This window comes from Vicia villosa, unplaced genomic scaffold (genome assembly GCF_029867415.1).
Source record: "Vicia villosa cultivar HV-30 ecotype Madison, WI unplaced genomic scaffold, Vvil1.0 ctg.000273F_1_1_3, whole genome shotgun sequence".
Lineage (NCBI taxonomy): Eukaryota > Viridiplantae > Streptophyta > Magnoliopsida > Fabales > Fabaceae > Vicia > Vicia villosa.
In genome coordinates this window covers 321,522-340,394 of record NW_026705115.1, presented here as the reverse complement: position 1 = coordinate 340,394, position 18,873 = coordinate 321,522, and the positions used below count along the sequence as shown (strand labels likewise).

General features: G+C 35.3%; 2 protein-coding genes across 2 annotated transcripts; both read right to left on the bottom strand.

Moving 5' to 3' along the window:
- Window positions 1-2,718: 2,718 nt before the first annotated feature.
- LOC131626196 (probable galacturonosyltransferase-like 3) lies at window positions 2,719-4,545 on the bottom strand. The gene is made up of 2 exons (XM_058897027.1): window positions 3,303-4,545; window positions 2,719-3,156 (listed from the first exon to the last, which is right to left on the bottom strand). Exon 1 carries the CDS (start codon window positions 4,417-4,419, stop codon window positions 3,385-3,387), a length of 1,035 nt encoding a protein of 344 aa, XP_058753010.1. The 5' UTR covers window positions 4,420-4,545; the 3' UTR covers window positions 2,719-3,156; window positions 3,303-3,384.
- A 7,695-nt stretch (window positions 4,546-12,240) lies between these two features.
- LOC131626195 (uncharacterized) lies at window positions 12,241-17,629 on the bottom strand. Its single transcript, XM_058897025.1, has 2 exons — window positions 17,399-17,629; window positions 12,241-12,569 (listed from the first exon to the last, which is right to left on the bottom strand). The coding sequence occupies exons 1-2, from the start codon at window positions 17,519-17,521 to the stop codon at window positions 12,474-12,476; spliced, it is 219 nt and encodes a 72-aa protein (XP_058753008.1). The 5' UTR covers window positions 17,522-17,629; the 3' UTR covers window positions 12,241-12,473.
- Between the last annotated feature and the right edge of the window lie 1,244 nt (window positions 17,630-18,873).

The following is an 18,873-nucleotide window of genomic DNA, read 5'->3' as shown; positions in this document are numbered from 1 at the left end:
TATGTCTTTATTTTTTTATTTGTTAAATTGATCAAATTTAATATGTATAGTATGTTGTTAATCAGATTAACGGTGCACAAATTGAGTTACATCTAGATTAAGTTATCCATAATATATATCAAAAGTATTATTAGTTAAATAAATTGTTTTTCATGATTGTCTGCTGCTAATATTGGGGATAACAATTTCAGCAACAGAAACATTGTAGTATATATAGGTTTAAAAGGGGATAGCCGTGCATGAAGGTTGGATTAAAGTTAGCAGTGTTTATAACAAGTGCTGAAGAGGCATCCGCATCCTGCTAGCAGTGGCTTTGTTTGACAGAACTGTGACACTCTTGCTCATCTGGCTTTCAGCTTATACCTTTTACATTAGGGTCTGCAGGAATATTTGGAAAGAATATGGATCATTCAACATCAGCAATTTACTATAAATTCAATGGTTTCTATTGAGACTGATCTATGTTAAGTTTTGAAATTCCAAAGTTTATGTATACATCCCTCACTCTCCCTCTAGAGCATGCTTGAGGAACTATGTACTCCGGACATTCCGGATATCACCCTTTATGGGTCGGATCCCTACTTAGGCGGGAGACAACCCGCCCTGATTTAACCCATACACGAGAAAGGGCTAAACTTGGTTGACCTAGACAAGACAAGAAAACCGGTCCACGACCAGATACAACTCATCTCTCATTGTTATCCATTATGCGTAGACGGAATATTCAAGTCGCATAAATGGTTATAAATGATTGACCTCAAACAAAAAGACAAAAGACTTTATTCTACAAAAGACTTTATTCTTATTAATCGCCCTCATGTGGACAAGGAAACGTTGCGACTCTTACTGACTTAGTGTACCCTGTGAGCACAATCACAGATCTCGTCCCAGTTGGATTGGAGTTGGTCTTGCCAAAGCGATGTTTAATTTTCAAAAAAAAAAAATTTAAAATTTCCAGTGCATAATGGAATACACATGTTTCACAGCTATTTCAAAACCAAAACAGAGTTAGTTGATGCAAAAGTGAAAAGATACATGATGTCCCTATCCTTCAACCCCAATAGTACTGAAAGGGTGCCATTTTGAATAAAAAATTTTGTTTTATCACTTTAAGTGTTGTTTGGCAGACTCCAGTGCTGCTGCCTCACAATTAAGTTTGAATCTATTTTGGCATACCTTTAGGCTATGTTTGGGAGTTTGGAGGGGAAGGGAGGGGAGGGCTTTGGAAAATAGGAAGAATTGGGTGAAAAGAATAAAAAGATTTTGGGTAGGAGGGTTTTGGAGGATTTGATTTTATTCATAACACCAAAAACCCCATAAAATAGGGGAACTCAAAAATTGTATTGAAGGAGGGTTTTAGAGGGTTTTGAAGGGCTTACATAAATTTTGCAAATATCGTTTAGGTTGTTATACTATTTTGAAAATTAAAAATTTTGTAATGATAATGAGTCTTTTATCATTCTAAACAAAATCACTTTTTCAAAAAATGTCAAATATTTTTCTATACTATTTTAAAAATTCGATTTCGGAAGCCTTTCCCTCCCCTCCCCTCCAAACTCCCAAACATAGCCTTAGAAATGGTTTAGCAGTTATCCTTTTAAAATGGATTAGCAGTGCTCACCTCAAGTTTCTTTTCTCCAAAATGAGAGCACTTGGTAGATAAACAGGCCTAAATTACATATTGCAAAGAATAACTTAATTGGCGGCATGTATTACATCTAAGGCTGTCCTTAAACATAAATATAGGACAACAAAATATTACTCTTGATTGTTCTTCCATCTTGCACTTTTGAAGCTCAAATTCTTGATTTGTGTTTCACAATCATCGCTTCCTGTTTCATTTCAATCTCTTTCATGATCAACTATATAGATTAAAACCTTCAGACGTCCTTCTAGTTCGTCGGTTTCTAATTAAAGTTATGATATACTTTATGTTATACAAGCTTCAAATGTGTATCCATCTGAACCTTTTTCAATCTGAAAAATAATAGATTTATATGATATACCTTATGTTTTACATGTAACCAACAACATCATGGTTGGCCTACACTGATTCTGTGTTCTCTTCACATTTGAAGCTCAATAATAATTGGTCTGTTCCATGTTATAACCAACTAACTATCATATATACAATCCAAGTAAGGTTGAAAGGATCTACACTTTTCTTTTATTCCACAAATTTTCATTTTTTCATATATGGAGTAGTTGATTATTCCTGCTCGCCCAATTATTAATACCTGCAATCAAGCTCATCAATCCTTGTATATATTGTTTTCCAATTTTTTTTTGTCATATATTATAGTCTCTGTCGGATACTCATTGCAAATAACCCATTGATCAGCACTAAAAATAAAAGCCCTATATTATACTGTCAAATACCTGTTTTGAGGTATGGGGGAGAAGCATTTGGATGCTTTGGTGAGCATGAAGATTTAAAAGCCAAAATCTGTGACTACCTTAAGATAATCCTCATGAAATCATATTTTTCTCTTCCAAAACAGGTTTTTACAGCTCAACTTCAGTTGGTGAAACTATCATCTTTTCACTACTACAATTCTCTTCTATATGAATTATGATCCATAAGTTCACATTATTTAAGAACAAACAGGCTCTAATCAAAACAATAATGAAAAATAAAAAAGCTTCACTAAATTCTGAAACTCAGAGATGGCAGGCTCTAATCAAAACAATAATGAAAAATAAAAAAGCTTCACTAAATTCTGAAACTCAGAGATGGCAGAATAAGCATTCAGTAAACCAAATACAAAAGGTGCAGCACGTTATGTCACTTGGAATTACTTGCGAATGGATAAACAAATTCAGGAAGGATCAATCGTAGCCATGGAGACAAAATATGATGAAATTATCACCTTCTCAATTCCAACCAAGTAAATCATAAATCCAAAACACTAAAATTGTACCAATAGCCATGGTAAAGTAGAACAGGAACCAGACATCAAAATGCCTAACCTAAATTCATACCCAAAAAAATACCAGCATTCAATCCCTGTGAATAACTTTTCAATCTCTTTCACTTGGTTATCACCCTCATAAAGCATCCCGTTTTTTGTTTTTGTGACACAACTTCCTCCATTGCCGTGCAGATCATCATTGAGGTTTATGTACAGCATTCAATTCAAATCCATTATATACAGTCTGAAATCAGAAATGATAAAAAGAATGTTAGATAACATTCTTAATCTCTTGTGCAAAGAATAATCATCATAAACTTGAATCATAAGAAATCACACATTAATCTCTTAAACACTAGAATTGAATTATAATTATTACAATTGACTAACCGTTTCATCATCCATTTGGACGAACGAGTGCGAGCATTTCTGCAAGAACCCTAGCAGTTTTTCATTCTTCCTCAAACCCTAATTAGGAATCATTGAACGGCGAAGGAGAATGACGAAAGAGATCATAAGGAGCCCACAAACTATCCAACGGACAAGGCTTCTTAGAATCTATCCTAAGCCAGGGCTTCCCCTTCCCACTCCAATGCAGAAGACTCACCGGTCCAGGGTGAAGATCGCGGCAGAGTCCTTCAACGTTATCTCCACCGAGGCCATGCTGGTTCCACCTATGCTCCACTCTCTCAACATTTCCGGCGAACACCAGAAGAAACGGCGGAAGCGATCCAAGCTCGTAGATCCGGCTCCGTTTCTGGATCCGCATCCAGTTCTCAAGCTTCTCCGTGTATCTTCCCTCACGCCATTTCCACAGATCAATCACCATCACACCTGTGTTAAAGTAACACGCACCACGTCCCTTAAACGACGACGCATAAGACGGATTCGACCAGAACCGATGCGTGAAGTAGTTAGTGAAATTAGCGTGACAATACTCCGGCGCGCCAAGAACGTGATCTCCTAAATCGATACTCCACAGTTTCGCCACGTCATCAACTACAATTAGGTCAGAATCGAAGTAAATGATTCGCTGAGCACTCGCCGGAACTAGATCGGCAAGGTACATCCTCGCGTAATTGAGCGGCTGATCAAGCGCTCGGCGAATCGAGTACGAGATCTTTCCTCTGACGAGATTTGAATCGAAGTGGTAGATGTGGAACTTCAGATACGGAAACGTAGAAATGATGATGCGGCGGAGCTCTTGCCGGCGGCGGTGCGTGGTTGTAACGAAATGGAACACTACATTCTCTGGACACGAAGCGTGTTGCAGGACAGAGAAGACTCCGGCAATGGAGCCGCGGAGGTAGGTAGCATCGAGAGTCATGGCAATGTGGATGACGGATGACGTTACAGGCGGCGGACATTCCCTACCGTTTCGGAATGCTGGCGCTTCACGGAACGACTGGACTTCGTCGGAACACAACACCGGCGGGAAACAAACCGCGGCGAAGAAGAAGAAGAAGAAAAACGCGAGAGCGCGTGTAACTCGTGTCGGTTGCATCATGTTGTTTCAGTGAAGTAAAAAATTTGAGAGTGTAGTAAGGAAAGAAGAAGATAAGTGTAGTACTTTTGAAGTGTAAGGGTAAATTTGGAATTTTGAAATTTATTTATTAAGAATTAATGAATAGTGGGTTGGTAAGAAAGCCAGGCTGGAAAGAATAAAGACGTGTTTATCCTTTAACTTGGTAAAGGGCGCTTTGTTATCGTTACTTGATGTTGGTTGAGTTGAGGTATTGTATGGTCCGTGAGTGATGCGGCGAGATTAAGTTTGATGAAATGAACGGCTGAGATTTGACGGTTGGATTGAGATTGTGATGGAAGATTTGGAGTGTCCGGTGGGATTTGTCTGCGCCTTATTGTCGTGATTCACGTATGAATCTTTCCTTGATGACAAAATTGTGGATAATAAATGAAGGATTGATGTTTGTCTTGTGATCACCGTGCCAGGTCAATTATTTATTAGCACCGTTTTATTTAGTCAGGATTCTGGTGAATCTGGTCCCCATTTTGTTTATTTTTTAAAAGGAAAGTTTATTAATTCATTTTATTATTAATTTATGGCATAAGAAATATCATATTCATTGTTGGGTTGTGTTCTTTTCTATTGGAAAAGTCAAAATTGCATTTTAATAAAAGAGCACAAGTTGTGCTATAACACATACAGTGTCGAACAGAATACAAGCAAAAGTAGACTCTAACTTAAGTCACAAAAGCAGCCATTTAGCAATGTTCTGATAGAAAAATGTTATAATTCAAGGTGCTCTAACCGGTTAGAGGAAAAAGAGTAACCGGTTACGACCCTTTTTGCGGTAGTGCGTTAGTTAGCATGAAATATAAGTTTTTTAAATAATTACTGGCTTAATATATTTTGAAGTCAGTAATTTTATATAATTAGTTATAAGTTTGGTGTAATCAAAAAATAATTACTGGCTTAATATATTTTGAAGTCAGTAATTTTATATAATTAGTTATAAGTTTGGTGTAATCAGTTAAAGAGCTACGAAATTTGTTTTCTCTTTTATTTGATTAGCTACGTTAATGAGTATTGCTATATAAATAGTCAAGTTTGGTCATTTATGAAATAAGACCCATATTTTCACTTTAATTCTCTCATTCTCTCTATTATTTGTCATTTTATCTTGTGAATGGATTTTTCCCTAGCAATTGAATTATGACAATTGGTGCAAATAGATGAAAGTGATGTTTGGTTATATAAATGTTCTTGAAATGATCAAGAATAGTAAGAATTCACTTGTAGAAGGTGCAACACTTGTGTAAAGAACTAATCACAAGGAAGAGAAGACGAAAGATTTCAAAGTTTTGTATCTTTTTCATCAATGTGTTAATGCTGGTAATTTTGAGAAGTTGGTGATTGCGTATCCTCAAAGCAAGCTTGGAAAATCTTAGGCTATGTTTGGATTGATGGAACATAACGGAGCAGAATGGAATGGAACATAACGGAGCGAAGCGGAGTGGAGCGGAACGGAATAAAGATAACACTCCATTGTTTGGTTATTTTATTTAAAATTTCTCATTCCATCACATACACCTCAAATTGGATGGAACAAAAAATGAGGAATTCGATGAAATGGGATGGAATGAGTTCCATCATGTTCTATTTCATTCCATCCATTATTTGTAAATCCAAATGATGGAATCTCATTAATTATCATGCCATTCCATTCCATCTCATACCATACCATCAATCCAAACATAGCCTTAGAGAAAAGTTGTGCATGAGGTGATAAGGCAAAGGTGGCAAGGTTACAAAATCAAAAAGACAGATGGAGTTAATTCAAATGGAGGAGAATGAAATCATTAGTGAATTTACACCAAGAATCATAAGATTGATGAATCAAGTGAAAGTCTGTGGAGAGACAATCACCAAGTAGTATCTGGTTAGTAAAATCTTGAGATCGTTAAAGTCGATATTCGATAACGCGGTGGTTGCTATTGAAGAGTCCAACGATCTTTCAACCGTGAGCAAAGAAAAGTTGCAAAGTTCTCTTAAGGCTCATGAGCAAAGAATGGAGAAAAGGAATGTTGACAAAGGAAATGTTGAAGTTGCTTTGCAAGCTCGTTTTGTTGGAAAGGACAAGAAGGTGAAAGGAATGTGGTCCATAAGTAGAGGTAGAGGAAAATATCACAACAATGATGGAAAGGACTCCTAAAATTCCAACAATTCAACATTTCAAAAGGGTGCAAGCAAATGCAATAAAGGTGGTGGATCAAACAATTACAAAGGTGGCAACAAAAGATGAAGAGAAGGAAGATGGAGAAATGACAAGAGCAACTTGCAATGTTATAATTGTCAATAACTTTGACGTTTTGCTCGTGAATAACATGCCAACAAGAATGATCCACAACAAGTTGAAGCAAAGTCGGGTACAATCGCTTGAAAATGCAATGGTGACTACACTGCAGTGATTGATGGTACTTTGACTTTGGGTGTTCAACACGTATGACAAGAAGGAAGGAATGGTTTGTTAAATTCAATATAACGTTAAAAAATAAGGTAAATTTCATGGATGATAGCACACATGCAGCTGAGGGTATTAGCGACATATCAATCAAGAGGGAGAATGGTGAGCATTTCCTGATTAAAGATGTATTGTATATTCTAGGAATCAAGTGTAATATTTTAAGCATTGGTCAATTTCTTGAACGAAATTATAAGATTCATATGGAAAACAAAGTGTTACAAGTTATGGATGCAGATGGGAGTTTGATTCTAAAGGCTCTTAAGGATCAAAATAGAAATTTCAAAGTTGAATTAAAAGTAGTGAAGTATAAGTGTCTAGAAATGGATTCTATTATAGAATAATAAATATGGCACTATAGGCTTAGGCTTTTAAATTTCAAAGACCTCAATGTTATGCAGAAAAATAACATGGTTACGAGGCTACCATTGATCAACATGTCAGCTGAAGTATGTGAAGAATGTGTGCAAGCCAAGAAACACATAAACAACTTTAGTAAAGATGCAGGATGCATAGCCAAAGGTCATCTTGATGTGGTGTATTCAAACGTTTATGGACCGATGCAAGTTGACTCAATAGGATGCAATAGGTACTTTGTCACTTTCATTGATGATTTTAGTAGAAAGTTGTGGACTCACTTGATTAAAAAAATATTATGTGCTAGTATTCAAAATGTTCAAATATATGGTGGAAAGACAAAGTGATCATAAGATATAAACTCTAAAAATAAATGGTGGAGGTGAAAATGTCTCAAATGATTTTGGGAAATTTTGTGATCAAGAGGACATTGTACATCGGGTAGTGCCACCATATACGCCAAAATAAAATGGATTTGTCGGGAGGAAGAATCGATTGATTATGAACATGGTGAGAAGCATGTTGAAAGGGAAGAACTTGACAATAGAAATATGGGGAGAAGAGGTATCCACATTTGTATATTCATGGAATATGTGTCCAACAAAGAAGCTACAAATATTACTCCCGAAGAATCTTGGTTCAGATTTAAGCTAAATATGAGTCTCTTGAAGGTATTTGGTTCGGTTGCATATAGATGTTCTAGATAAGTTTAGAAAGAAATTAGATGACAAGGGAGATCAAATTATATTGTTGGGTATCACTTTACTGGTGGCTACAAACTCTATGACACAGTCAACAAAAGAGTTTTAATCAGTATGGACGTGATTTTTGATTATTTGAGGGACAGACAACATGCTGAAATAAATTCAAGTGGTGTTGGAACTATTTTTTCAGTGTTTGAAAATGCAACCGGTGGAGTTCAAATTGAATATAATGTGAAAAAATCAATGAGGCAAAGAGGCATTCCTGCAAGACTACAAGATTGTGAGTTATTCCTGGATAATGAAGTAAACAACGATGGTGATCTCGTCCATTTTGTGCTCATGGTTGAATAAGAACCAGTGAAAAATGAGGAGGCCTTAAGTGATAGAAAATGGATATATGTTATAAAGGAGGAGCTGAAGTCGATTGAGAAAAATAAGACATGAGAACTAGTTGATATACCTCAAGGAAGGAATTCAACTGGTGTAAGATGGTTGTAAAAAGTAAAGGCAAATCCCAAAGGTGAAATAATCAAGCATAAATCCAGATTAGTTGCGAAGGGTTTTTTACAAAGAAAAGGCATTGACTTTGAAGAAGTATTTGCACCAGTGGCTAGAATTGAAATCATTGGGCTTTGTTGGAATTGCAAATAACAACAATTAGTCCATCTACCAAATGGATGTCAAATATGCATTTTTTGAATGTTTTATTAGAAAAGAGGGTGGATGTGGAACAACCACATGATTTTATTGTGAAAAATCAAGAATCCAAGTTATATAGATTAAAGAAGGCATTATATGGGCTGAAGCAAGAACCAAAAGCTTGAAACAAAAGAATTTATGGATTTCTAAAGGAGATATCATTTGATAAATGTGTATCTGAACATCGTGTGTATGTGAAGAAGGCTACAAAGAAATAAGTGACCACCCTATGTCTCTACATTTATGATTTATTGATTACAGACAACAATGAAGGTTACATTGCCGAATCCAAGGATGATTTAACGAAGGAGTTTTAAATGACCGACCTTGGTATCATGACATATTTCTTTGGCATTGAGTTTCACAAGTTTGAAAAGGGAAGGCTCATGCATCAAAGGGGGTATGCTCTTGAGATGTTGAAGAAGTTCGAAATGGAGCATTGTAATGTGGAAATTACCCCTGGAGAGCCAATATTGCATATGTCAAAGAATAAATATGAGTAGTATATTATTATAACACAGTTTAGGAGGCTAATTGGATTGTTGTGGTACTTGTGTAATACGAGATCGAACTTGGCGTATAACGTATGGATAATGGCCATATTTATGGGGAAGGAAAAGGCGTCACACTTGGAACTAGTCAAGAGAATTTTAAGATATGTCAAAGGTTTAGTTAGCCTCGAAACTTTATTTCTCTTAATAAATAAAGGTAGAAGTTACAAATTGCTCGGTTATATCAACTCAAACGGGTGTGGAGATAAAAATGACAGAAAATCCACGGTTGGATACATCTTTATGTATGGAGAAACGCCAATATATTGTGTTCTAAGAAGGAACAAATTGTGGTGTTCTCTTCCTGCAAGGCCGGGTACATTACAGTGTCTATGTGTGTGTCAAGTTGTATGGTTGATGAATTTGATGAAGGAGTGCAACAAAGAGTATGAAGTTGTGAGTTTGATGATAGACAATGTTTTTGCTAAACCTTGCTAAGAATCACATTGCTTATGGGAGAAGCAAGCATATAGGTATGAGACTTCACTACTTGGGAGATCTTGTGAGTGAAGAAAAATTGAAGTTAGAATATTGCAAAAGCGAAGATCAAGTGGCCGATTTTCTAACCAAGGGAATAATTATTAAAGTGTTCAAAAGATTGAAGAAGCACATGAGTATGGAAGACTTGAAGGACTTGAATTAAGGTGGTGTGTTATGAAAATGGTGTAATTCAAGTTGGTGTAACCGGTTACTATCCCTTCTGCAACAGTTATTATCAAATAGGTTCTTGTAACCGGTTACTTGTTTAGTGTAACTGGCTACCAACCTCCAATTTTATGTATTTTGAAGTCAATAGCTTCTTGTAACTTGTTACAAATTTGGTGTAACCGATTACAAGGTTGAAAAGTTTAACTTATCTTTTAGATGGTTAACTATATTGATGAGTATTGTTGTATAAATATTCATGTTATGTTATTAATGAAATAGCAATCATATTTCACCCTAATTCTCTCCACATTTCCATTATTCATCATTTCATCTTGTGATTTGATTTTTCCCAACATGATACAAAAGCAATGTTGCACCACTAACAACAAGGATATAGCCAAAGCATTATTAGTGCAGTCACTAACATTAGAACCCAACAACAGTACAGTCTACCACTAACATTAGTTTGAGCTACCATTTCTATATCGCTCAATCATTTTGTGTCGTCAAAACCTCTCATCAAGACCTGAGTTATAAGTGTATGAAATATAGATTATATTGTAGATATTCCAAAATTGTCACCATTAAGCTATAATAGATATGATTTTATCAAACATTGGTTATGGTTAAATTATATTTAAATGAAAAATCTAAGCTTAAATAGTCTTTTGGTCCTTGTAAGTTGACGTGTTTTTATTATTCGTTTATGTATCTTTTTAGTTTTGGATAAATAAAGCCCTTAGATGTTGAATTTCATTTGATTTTAATCCCTAAAGTTAAAATTTACAAAAAAAATCTACACGTTTCCTGTAGATTTTCCTACGGATTTTAACTTTGGGAACTAAAACAAAAAAGATTTTAAAATTTATGGATCATTTAGGCAAAAAAAAAATACATGGACGAAAAAACAAAAGCACGCCAACTTACATGGACCAAAAAATTACCAATGGAGAAAATATTTTTCATTGTTTATGTCGTACTTTGTGGGTCCAAAGTGCCACATTGCATCTAAGAAATTCATAAACAATTTTTATCAATTTCACTCAAATGGTGGTTACAAATAAGCAATTTGAAATTGATCCCACCAATTTAATAAATAATAATTTTTTATATGTAAAAAAGAATTCACTTTTTTATAAAAAATAATATTTTGATGATAAGCAATGTGTTTTTGTGATTGCTTATTTGGATAACATTCCTTATTTTCAAACAATCTAGAGTGTTAACTAAGCAAATCCCAACGGCAAATTAAAATAATCAACATAACTTATGATTAAGCAATCAGCCATTGAGATGCTCTAATAAAGCTAAAATTCTATTTTTTTTTACTATGGTTAAATTTTAAGTCTTATATAAACTTTTTAAAAATTTAAGACAACTTTGTCTCTGATCCACTTTTGTAACATTTTCTTATCCTTGTAGTTTTTTATCAAGATTATCACATTCATTTTTAGTAATTCAACACATGGAGGTTGCGTTTAGTATAAGTGTTAATAGTTTGTAATCCATGTATTTGAAAGGGGCGGTCCGTCTCTTCGACCGTCCTTGTGGTACTTTGTTTTGCAGGTGATATGCTTTTAATAAGGATATCAACTTTTGATGATGATAACTAATGTATTATGATAAGTCAAGCATGAACGATAAAGTAGATAAAGTTGCAAGCCTTATCATTAGGGTTTGATGGACTTAACTATCCGATGATGGCAATCCAATAAAAAGTAACTAAGTCTCATCTCAAGCTACTCAAATATTTGTCTACAAAAAGAAAAGTATCTGACAAAGTCTTAAGGTAATGTGGTAATCTTCTATTTTAGTTATAAGTGAATGACTGTTAGGCAAAAGGACTTTATCGTAAAAACGCATGGCTAAAGCGTACACGCACACACTAAACTATTTTTTAAAATGTTTTACCTAAAAAATTATTTTTAAAAACATTTTGAAGTTGTGGTAGATAAATTAGGAGCAATCAAAATTACAAGAGGCAAAATTTTGATTTGAAGAATTTGTCTAATTGATTAGATTAGCTCAAAAATGAATCATAAGCAATTAGGATAAGTAAATAGTTTTTCATACTAAAATAATGGAGGGTAGAGATTTATGTCATTTTGAGGAATGGAGGGTAGAGATTGTGTAAACAACGAAACTCCTCCAACTTCCATCATCTCTAAACTACCAATCATTATGTCACTTATTTAAGATAATAAATCAAGAATACGACCAGAAATTCACACCCAATAAAAAACTTAATTATTTTGCTTATTGCAAAAAGTAATAAGTTTTCATAACTTAATCTATCTCTCAAATATATCATTATTGTTGGTGATAGGGTAATCATTTTATTTTCAAGCCATATATGTAGTAACTAAATAGAAACACAATTCCCAGCTTCATAAAAGAAAGCATTGTCTCCCATCCCAAATATTCATACATCAGAATACAGAACTGGTCCGAACACTTATGGTAAAAAAGTTGAGCCACATGAGATGGCATAAAATGAGTGAAATTAAACTTTACTCCTTACAAGAGTAACCAGTGAAAAGTCACTTGTCGCAGTGAGTATATTCGATAAAAATTTTCCACCACAACAATTAACTACAACAGATGCCTCAATCCACATACTTATTCTGTAGCTTCCGCCTGTTGCGAAGTTTCAGTTTGTTTGAGTTTTTCCAAGGAAGAAATTCGACTGTTAAGTGATTCGTAGAGACCATTTGTCTGCAAAAGCAAAGAAAGTTCAGTAACTTATCGAAGCAATATATGATTGGTAAAAATGAATACTCATGTTGTCAAACAATCCCCGCCATTTCTTCCCATGCTTAAAATGAGAGAAGTGCATAGCCAAGAATACTTAAGGATAAAGAAATAGTTCATGGTTTAGATAGGTTGATGTATGCCTAATTCCTGTGAAAAGCGGAAAAGCTACTCGATAAATGGCAGCATAAGTCACAGCTACTCAGAGCAAGTTTTAACATTGTGCCATGCAGTGGAATGTATATATTAGTATGAATTGATTGAAACAAACAAACGCAAAGGAACAATTTCATTTGATGGCTGAAAATAGGAAATATATTTTTATTTGGTGGTCGAATATAGGAAATACTACTCTCCTTCAAGGTTCCCCTTTTTACAACTGAATCACTACTATATTTTTCCAAAGTGACAAATACTCATGTTTCCTTTCTATTATTCCTCCCTATTTATTCATCAAGTATCCTCCCACTGACTAATTTTCCTACTTATGTGGACTCCGTTTATTATACCCTTCAATCCGAAGAATAACCTACTGCTTGAAGAGCTGGATCAACTTTCGGATGAGTTAAAAAGCAATTTAGTGAAGGCCAGAGAGATTGGAGCTGCAAGCTGACAGGAGAGTTGGATTTTAACGAGATATGGTGTATTTAGAGTTACACCCTTACAGTTGCAAGTCTTTGGCTAGAAAGAAGTCTAAGTTAGTAAGGACTTCAGGGGAATTAATAGTTGTAACAGTTGTTAGTAAGGAAGCAACAGCTGTTAGAAGAGAGGAAGCTAGCTACAGAAGGAAATGATAAATAGAAGTCGGTTAGTATAAGGGATTATTAAAAAAAGTATTAGGGGGCAAGTCACTGTGTGGGGGAAAAAAGGCCTCTAAAATGTCTTAGATAGTTTGTTCATATTTTGTACACTGGTTTAGTTCTTGCCTCGTTGGCTTGAGCTCAACCTTCTTTGTGCATAATATAAGTAATTCATTTTAGAAAATTACCAGTTCTAACACATTGCATTCAAGGTTGAAAGTGGTCAAGCAATAGGGTTCATCTCACCAATTTTCTAAAACCAGTCAGTATAGTACACTTCTTCATCCGTTCGAAAACTAGTTTGACTCCCTACCATCTCTTTCCTGTCTAAATTCTGCTGAGTAGGGCTAAATGTGCTCTTGGTTGGCCCTAAAGAGGTCTGACCTTGAATTGGACTAGGAGAAACTAGATAAGTTGTTCCAACATCTCTCTGCTAAGCAAAAATCCTCCTCACCTGAGTACACTGAAATAATTGAGCTTGAAAGTGTGACTTGACACAAGTCCCGGGAAGACTTTGGGGGCCCTCTCATTAAGAGATCTTTGATTGTGGAATCTGTGATTGGGAGCTGAAGCTGGACATGCGGACAGCCAATGCAATAATCTGCTAGAGGAAGACATAGAAACCATCTCCTGTTTCAGAATTGTAGTTCATTTGCCTATAGGCTTGAGCTTGGCCAGTTAAAACATTAACCATAGTAGGCTGATTTGCAATGTCCATCAGATCTCCTTGTTCATGAACCTAAATAGTGACATCAGTTTAGGGCAAGCCCATCGCGAATCACATCCACTTAGTAGGATGCTAATTCTGCCCCTCATTATTGAAGGCAGACATCTCCCCTAATACTCAAGCACAACCTCTACCTACTATGTTGACAACCCCTACCTCCTATGCTGATAGCCTACTAGAAATCATCAATGCGAGTAAGATGTGTGTCTGTCTTACATACCTGTGGCAGCTTTACTAATGACAGCCTGCTGGCCACTATACGCCGGCTAATGGCTAGGGGCACATGGCTATGGTGGTGGGGGAGGCGGTGGCGGTGCTTCTACACCCCATGTAACCTGGATCTCTATGGCTGTCATTGCTTGAACAAAAGCTTATAAGAACTTTTCTGTAAATGAAGAATCATAAACTTATTTTTATCAAGAAACTGTTATCAGCCAGAAGATAATCCAAACTGGGATAGGTTATGTTTTGATCCCGCCATAGTATCAAGTTCAGCATTTTATCCAAAGGCTTTGTCTAATACACCTGAAAGAGTTTCCTTTCATCCCAGCAACTCATTCCAACAGATTACTGCCATCGGGACTGGGAAATTCACTCCTCTTTGTCTGAGAACAGAACTCCTGGTTGCTACACTCCCTATTGAAGCTTTCAGAATTTTCCTCATATTGCCGCAACAAGACCATCTCTGGTGATTGTAGTGTCTCCACCCTTTTTGCCTCGCAATTATGCATGTAACTTTTCATTCACTGATCCAACGTATGCTTGATCTCTCACATTTCCTCAATCATGTTTTCAATTTTAGGGGGTGGCGCCTCCTGCCCTTTTTGCATTAATCAAGTCCTTGCATCTTTATCAACCGATATAGCATCTTCTTAAACTTGAAAATGCTAGACTTCCATAAAGGCATTAAACGAGGTTGTCATCCCTGCTTGTTGGTCACCTCTTTGCAGAATAACCTCAAATTCTACATTTCCTCCACACAAGAGATCCACTAGAACAGACCCATTTGTCAGGAACCGAGGGAAGAGAAATAGAGTAGTGATAGAAACAAATGTAACTTGCAAAATTTATTGAATGATTGAGAATAGGTAAAAGAATTCTCCTCCAAAGGTTTCCTCTTTTACAACCTAGCCACTGGTTTGTTTTTCTAAAGCAACAAATCTGCACATCTTCTTTCTACTATGTTCCCCTATTTATTTAATTGACCCCCCCCCCCCCCCCCCCCCCCAACTAACTACTACCCTAACTAACTCTTCTTTATTCTACTTTACCTATCTATTCTGAAAGAATACTATCCCCTAAAACAATTTCAACATTTCGTACCGCTGGCCTATGTTCCATGCTTACAAATCAAATGTTTGTACACCTGCCTCAGCAGCACGGAGTGTGGTGAGGAATTATGCACTTCTTTTGAAAGGAATTGTTTCCACCCTTCACCATAGTTATGTGATTAAAATGAATTTATAAAACAGCATCTAGTTGTGAACCATGAATACCACATTAGAGAGAGGAAAGAAGAAAGATTATTACAAAAGCGTTAATAATGTACCATTGCCAAAAAAGAATGAAGTGAACAATATGGCTCAATTCAATGTAAAAACTTCTAAGTAATTTGGATTAATGATTTAATAGAGTAATCCTAACAAACTGTATGCAAACAAAATCATATGTAGTATGATGGTACAATTAGAAAAAAAAAAAAAAAAAAAAAACAACAACATTGTTTTCTTTATTTGATGGTAAACACATTCACAGTTTAAACCTTGGTTCAAGGCTTGTTATATTATAAGCTCTCAATTTATCCCTCGTTCAAATGTATATTGCTAGCAACAACTGAAACACTCAATCCCTAAGACTATTATAACAATAGGATACTCAGATTGTTTAACTAGATTCATTCATCCCCAGCTTTAAGTCCCAAAGAAACACCTCACATGAAAACTGTCTGTTATGTTCATATACCAAACAATCCAAAATCAACAAAATAAGACCACTTGTCATATATGATATATTCAAGGTAAAACAGAAAATTGCAGGGTAAAATTAAAGGAATAAAATAAATACGATAGATAACAGCAGGTGATATTCCAATTTGCAAAACAAGTCTTAAAGAGAAGGAAATGGAAATTTATGAGACCTAGTTGAAATTGGAAAGGGAGAAACAAGACAATTTCAGGAGCAAGACATATACAGTAAAGAAGGCAGCATAAAGAACAGTCTTAAAGATGTTGCTCAAATTAAAGGCAAGCTTAAAAGTAAATAAAGACATACGAAACAAGTACGTGTTGATTGTATCAAGTATGAAAGAGATGAGTGACCTAGCAAGTAAACCTAGGTTACTGCACCAGGGAATGACCTTCAAATAATTTGAATGTGACACTTATTCTCTCTATAGCACCGACCAGACGCCTCTAAATAAAGGAGTGTCCGGTGTCCAACACCGACACATGTGATTACATTCAATTTATTCATTTTTTAAGTTACTATAGGTGTCGACATGTTAGGGTCGATGTCAGTGTTTCACAGATTATTCAACATAATATGAGTAAATGCCAATATCATATCACAATTGCCCCTCAATTATCCAAGCTCAATCTGCTCATTAACAATAAACTCATCCTACCCTCCCCCATTAAAAAACAAGGGCTTCTTGGCAGGAGGGTCTGTGAGTGTTACTACTAACGGACTGGGGGAAATAGCAAAAGCCGCATAGTGGTTGAAACGAGTCAACTATACATACTAAAAAAGCACGCTGCATATAAATTTAAAAAGGAATTGAGGCATAAAATAGCTTAGCTTATATATTGAAAGGTTTATGCATTATGGTGAACATAAGAGTAATGCTCACTGATTCTTCAGTTTATTCTACTCTATAAATAGGTCATGTTTGGCACACATGTAGACTCTTCGGTGCTATTATGGGCCTGTTATGTTATAGCACTGCTATTTGATAACACTAAAGCTCCTAACCCTAGATAAACCAAGTAAATTGTCCCCTTCAATTAAATTTGAAATGATTAATAAATGTTATAACTATTGTCATAACATAAGAAGTCTTAACAGCAAATTTATGAGGCCAAACAGAAGGCACAGCCACACCAATTATTCAACTCAGAAATGATTATCATCGCTGGATCAGTTATATTCCTCTCGCTAAATCTTAATCTAATCACCAATAGATATCCTAATCAACGTGATTAAGATAAATATTGTGGCAGAATGTTATAAAAAAACGAAGGAAAATAGATGAGAGATTTTGTGTATACCTGTTGAGTAAGGGATTGATGCGCAAGTTTGTAATCCCTATGGAGGATGTAGAGACCTGCAAACGACGCCGTTGCAGCGCCGGTAAAGAACGACGCTAATCTCACTCTCAGCACGTACCCCATTTTCTATCTCGATTGCAGGAAAATGGCTTAACGAATAACCCTTTCTTCTTACGGTGCTGCGAAACGATGCTGTTTCAAAAGTACAATGCCTGTCGCGCGTGCCTATATTCGCCCGTGTGACGTCGTTTTTGTAAACTACTTTCATTTTATTATTTTTTCTCTCTTTTTTATAATAAGCCAAGGTGAAACAGATGGATTGTTAAAACAAAATCACTTCCTTGGATAAAATACTTCAAAATTTATATGCAATTTAGAATTTTAATTAATTCAAATACTTTAACTAAAAAAATATTTAAACTTTTTTATTTGGACAGAATGCTACAATTTTTCGTTGTTAAAATTTTTAAATTATTTTCATAGATTTTAAAAGTTTTGGTCAAATTTAAAATTTTCAAATTAAAGATCAATTTGTAATTTTAAATCATTTAAATGGATTGATTTATAAATTTTAAAAATTATAAGGGATTAAGTTGTAAATTTTGGAAAATTGTAGAGGTCAATTAGAATTTTCAAAAAAATTGAAAATTTTGAACAATTAATAATAATTAATATAACATTTAAATTAAATAAAGAGGGAGATGAATTTCAGGTTATTTATTTTTAAGTTTGAAATTAATTAAATTTGTTTCGTTCTGAAATCAGAATTAGATATAGTTGATTAATGGTGATCTCAAATCAACTGCTTCGATCATATAATGTACATTGCTTTCATCTTGAACTGGCTTATATTCATTGGGTCAGGTGGAGTAAATTTGAGATGAATTGGACCTTAGCTCTGACCCAGAACAATTGCCCACAAGACTTTGTCGTGCATTGAAGATGTCGGTAAAGCCTTAATTGATTTTTGGTCGGCCTCTAGGATGTTATCTAGTGGGAGTAGGAATTGAAACACTTGGAATCAATTGAAAAAATAGTGGGGAACAAGCGCATTAAACGCATTTCCATTTTTGAAACGTTTCAGCGTCTTTTCCTAGTACTGATATGACAAACTAGGGTGTGGTGCGGCTTACAGCACACTCGATTGTGCTTGAGTTTGCGTCCAATCGTTGATCTTGTTCCTCCTCCTCTTTACTGATTTGGGTCATCCACTTGTCTTTGCCTATGAATGGGAAGAGTTGAGCATCTTGGAAAGCTTTTCACAATCCTTGGCATTCAATTTTGTTCGCATTCACTATATTAGCAAACATTTTTGCCTTATACATTTCGGAGAGTATTTATCAAAGCATTATTTGTTCCCTGCTTTAGGTTTATGCATTCGCCATTTTCTTTGCTTTACCAACTTCATATACCTGGGGTATCCTCCTCAACTCAAGCTTTTCTTTCAGCATTTCTTATTTTCTAGTCAGGATGAG

Coding starts and splice junctions, on each gene's coding strand:
- LOC131626196 (XM_058897027.1), bottom strand. CDS start 4,419: ATGATGCAACCGACACGAGTTACACGCGCTCTCGCGTTTTTCTTCTTC.
- LOC131626195 (XM_058897025.1), bottom strand. CDS start 17,521: ATGGGGTACGTGCTGAGAGTGAGATTAGCGTCGTTCTTTACCGGCGCT. Junction 12,570..17,398: donor ATCAATCCCTTACTCAACAG/GTATACACAAAA, acceptor TTGCTTTTGCAG/ACAAATGGTCTCTACGAATC.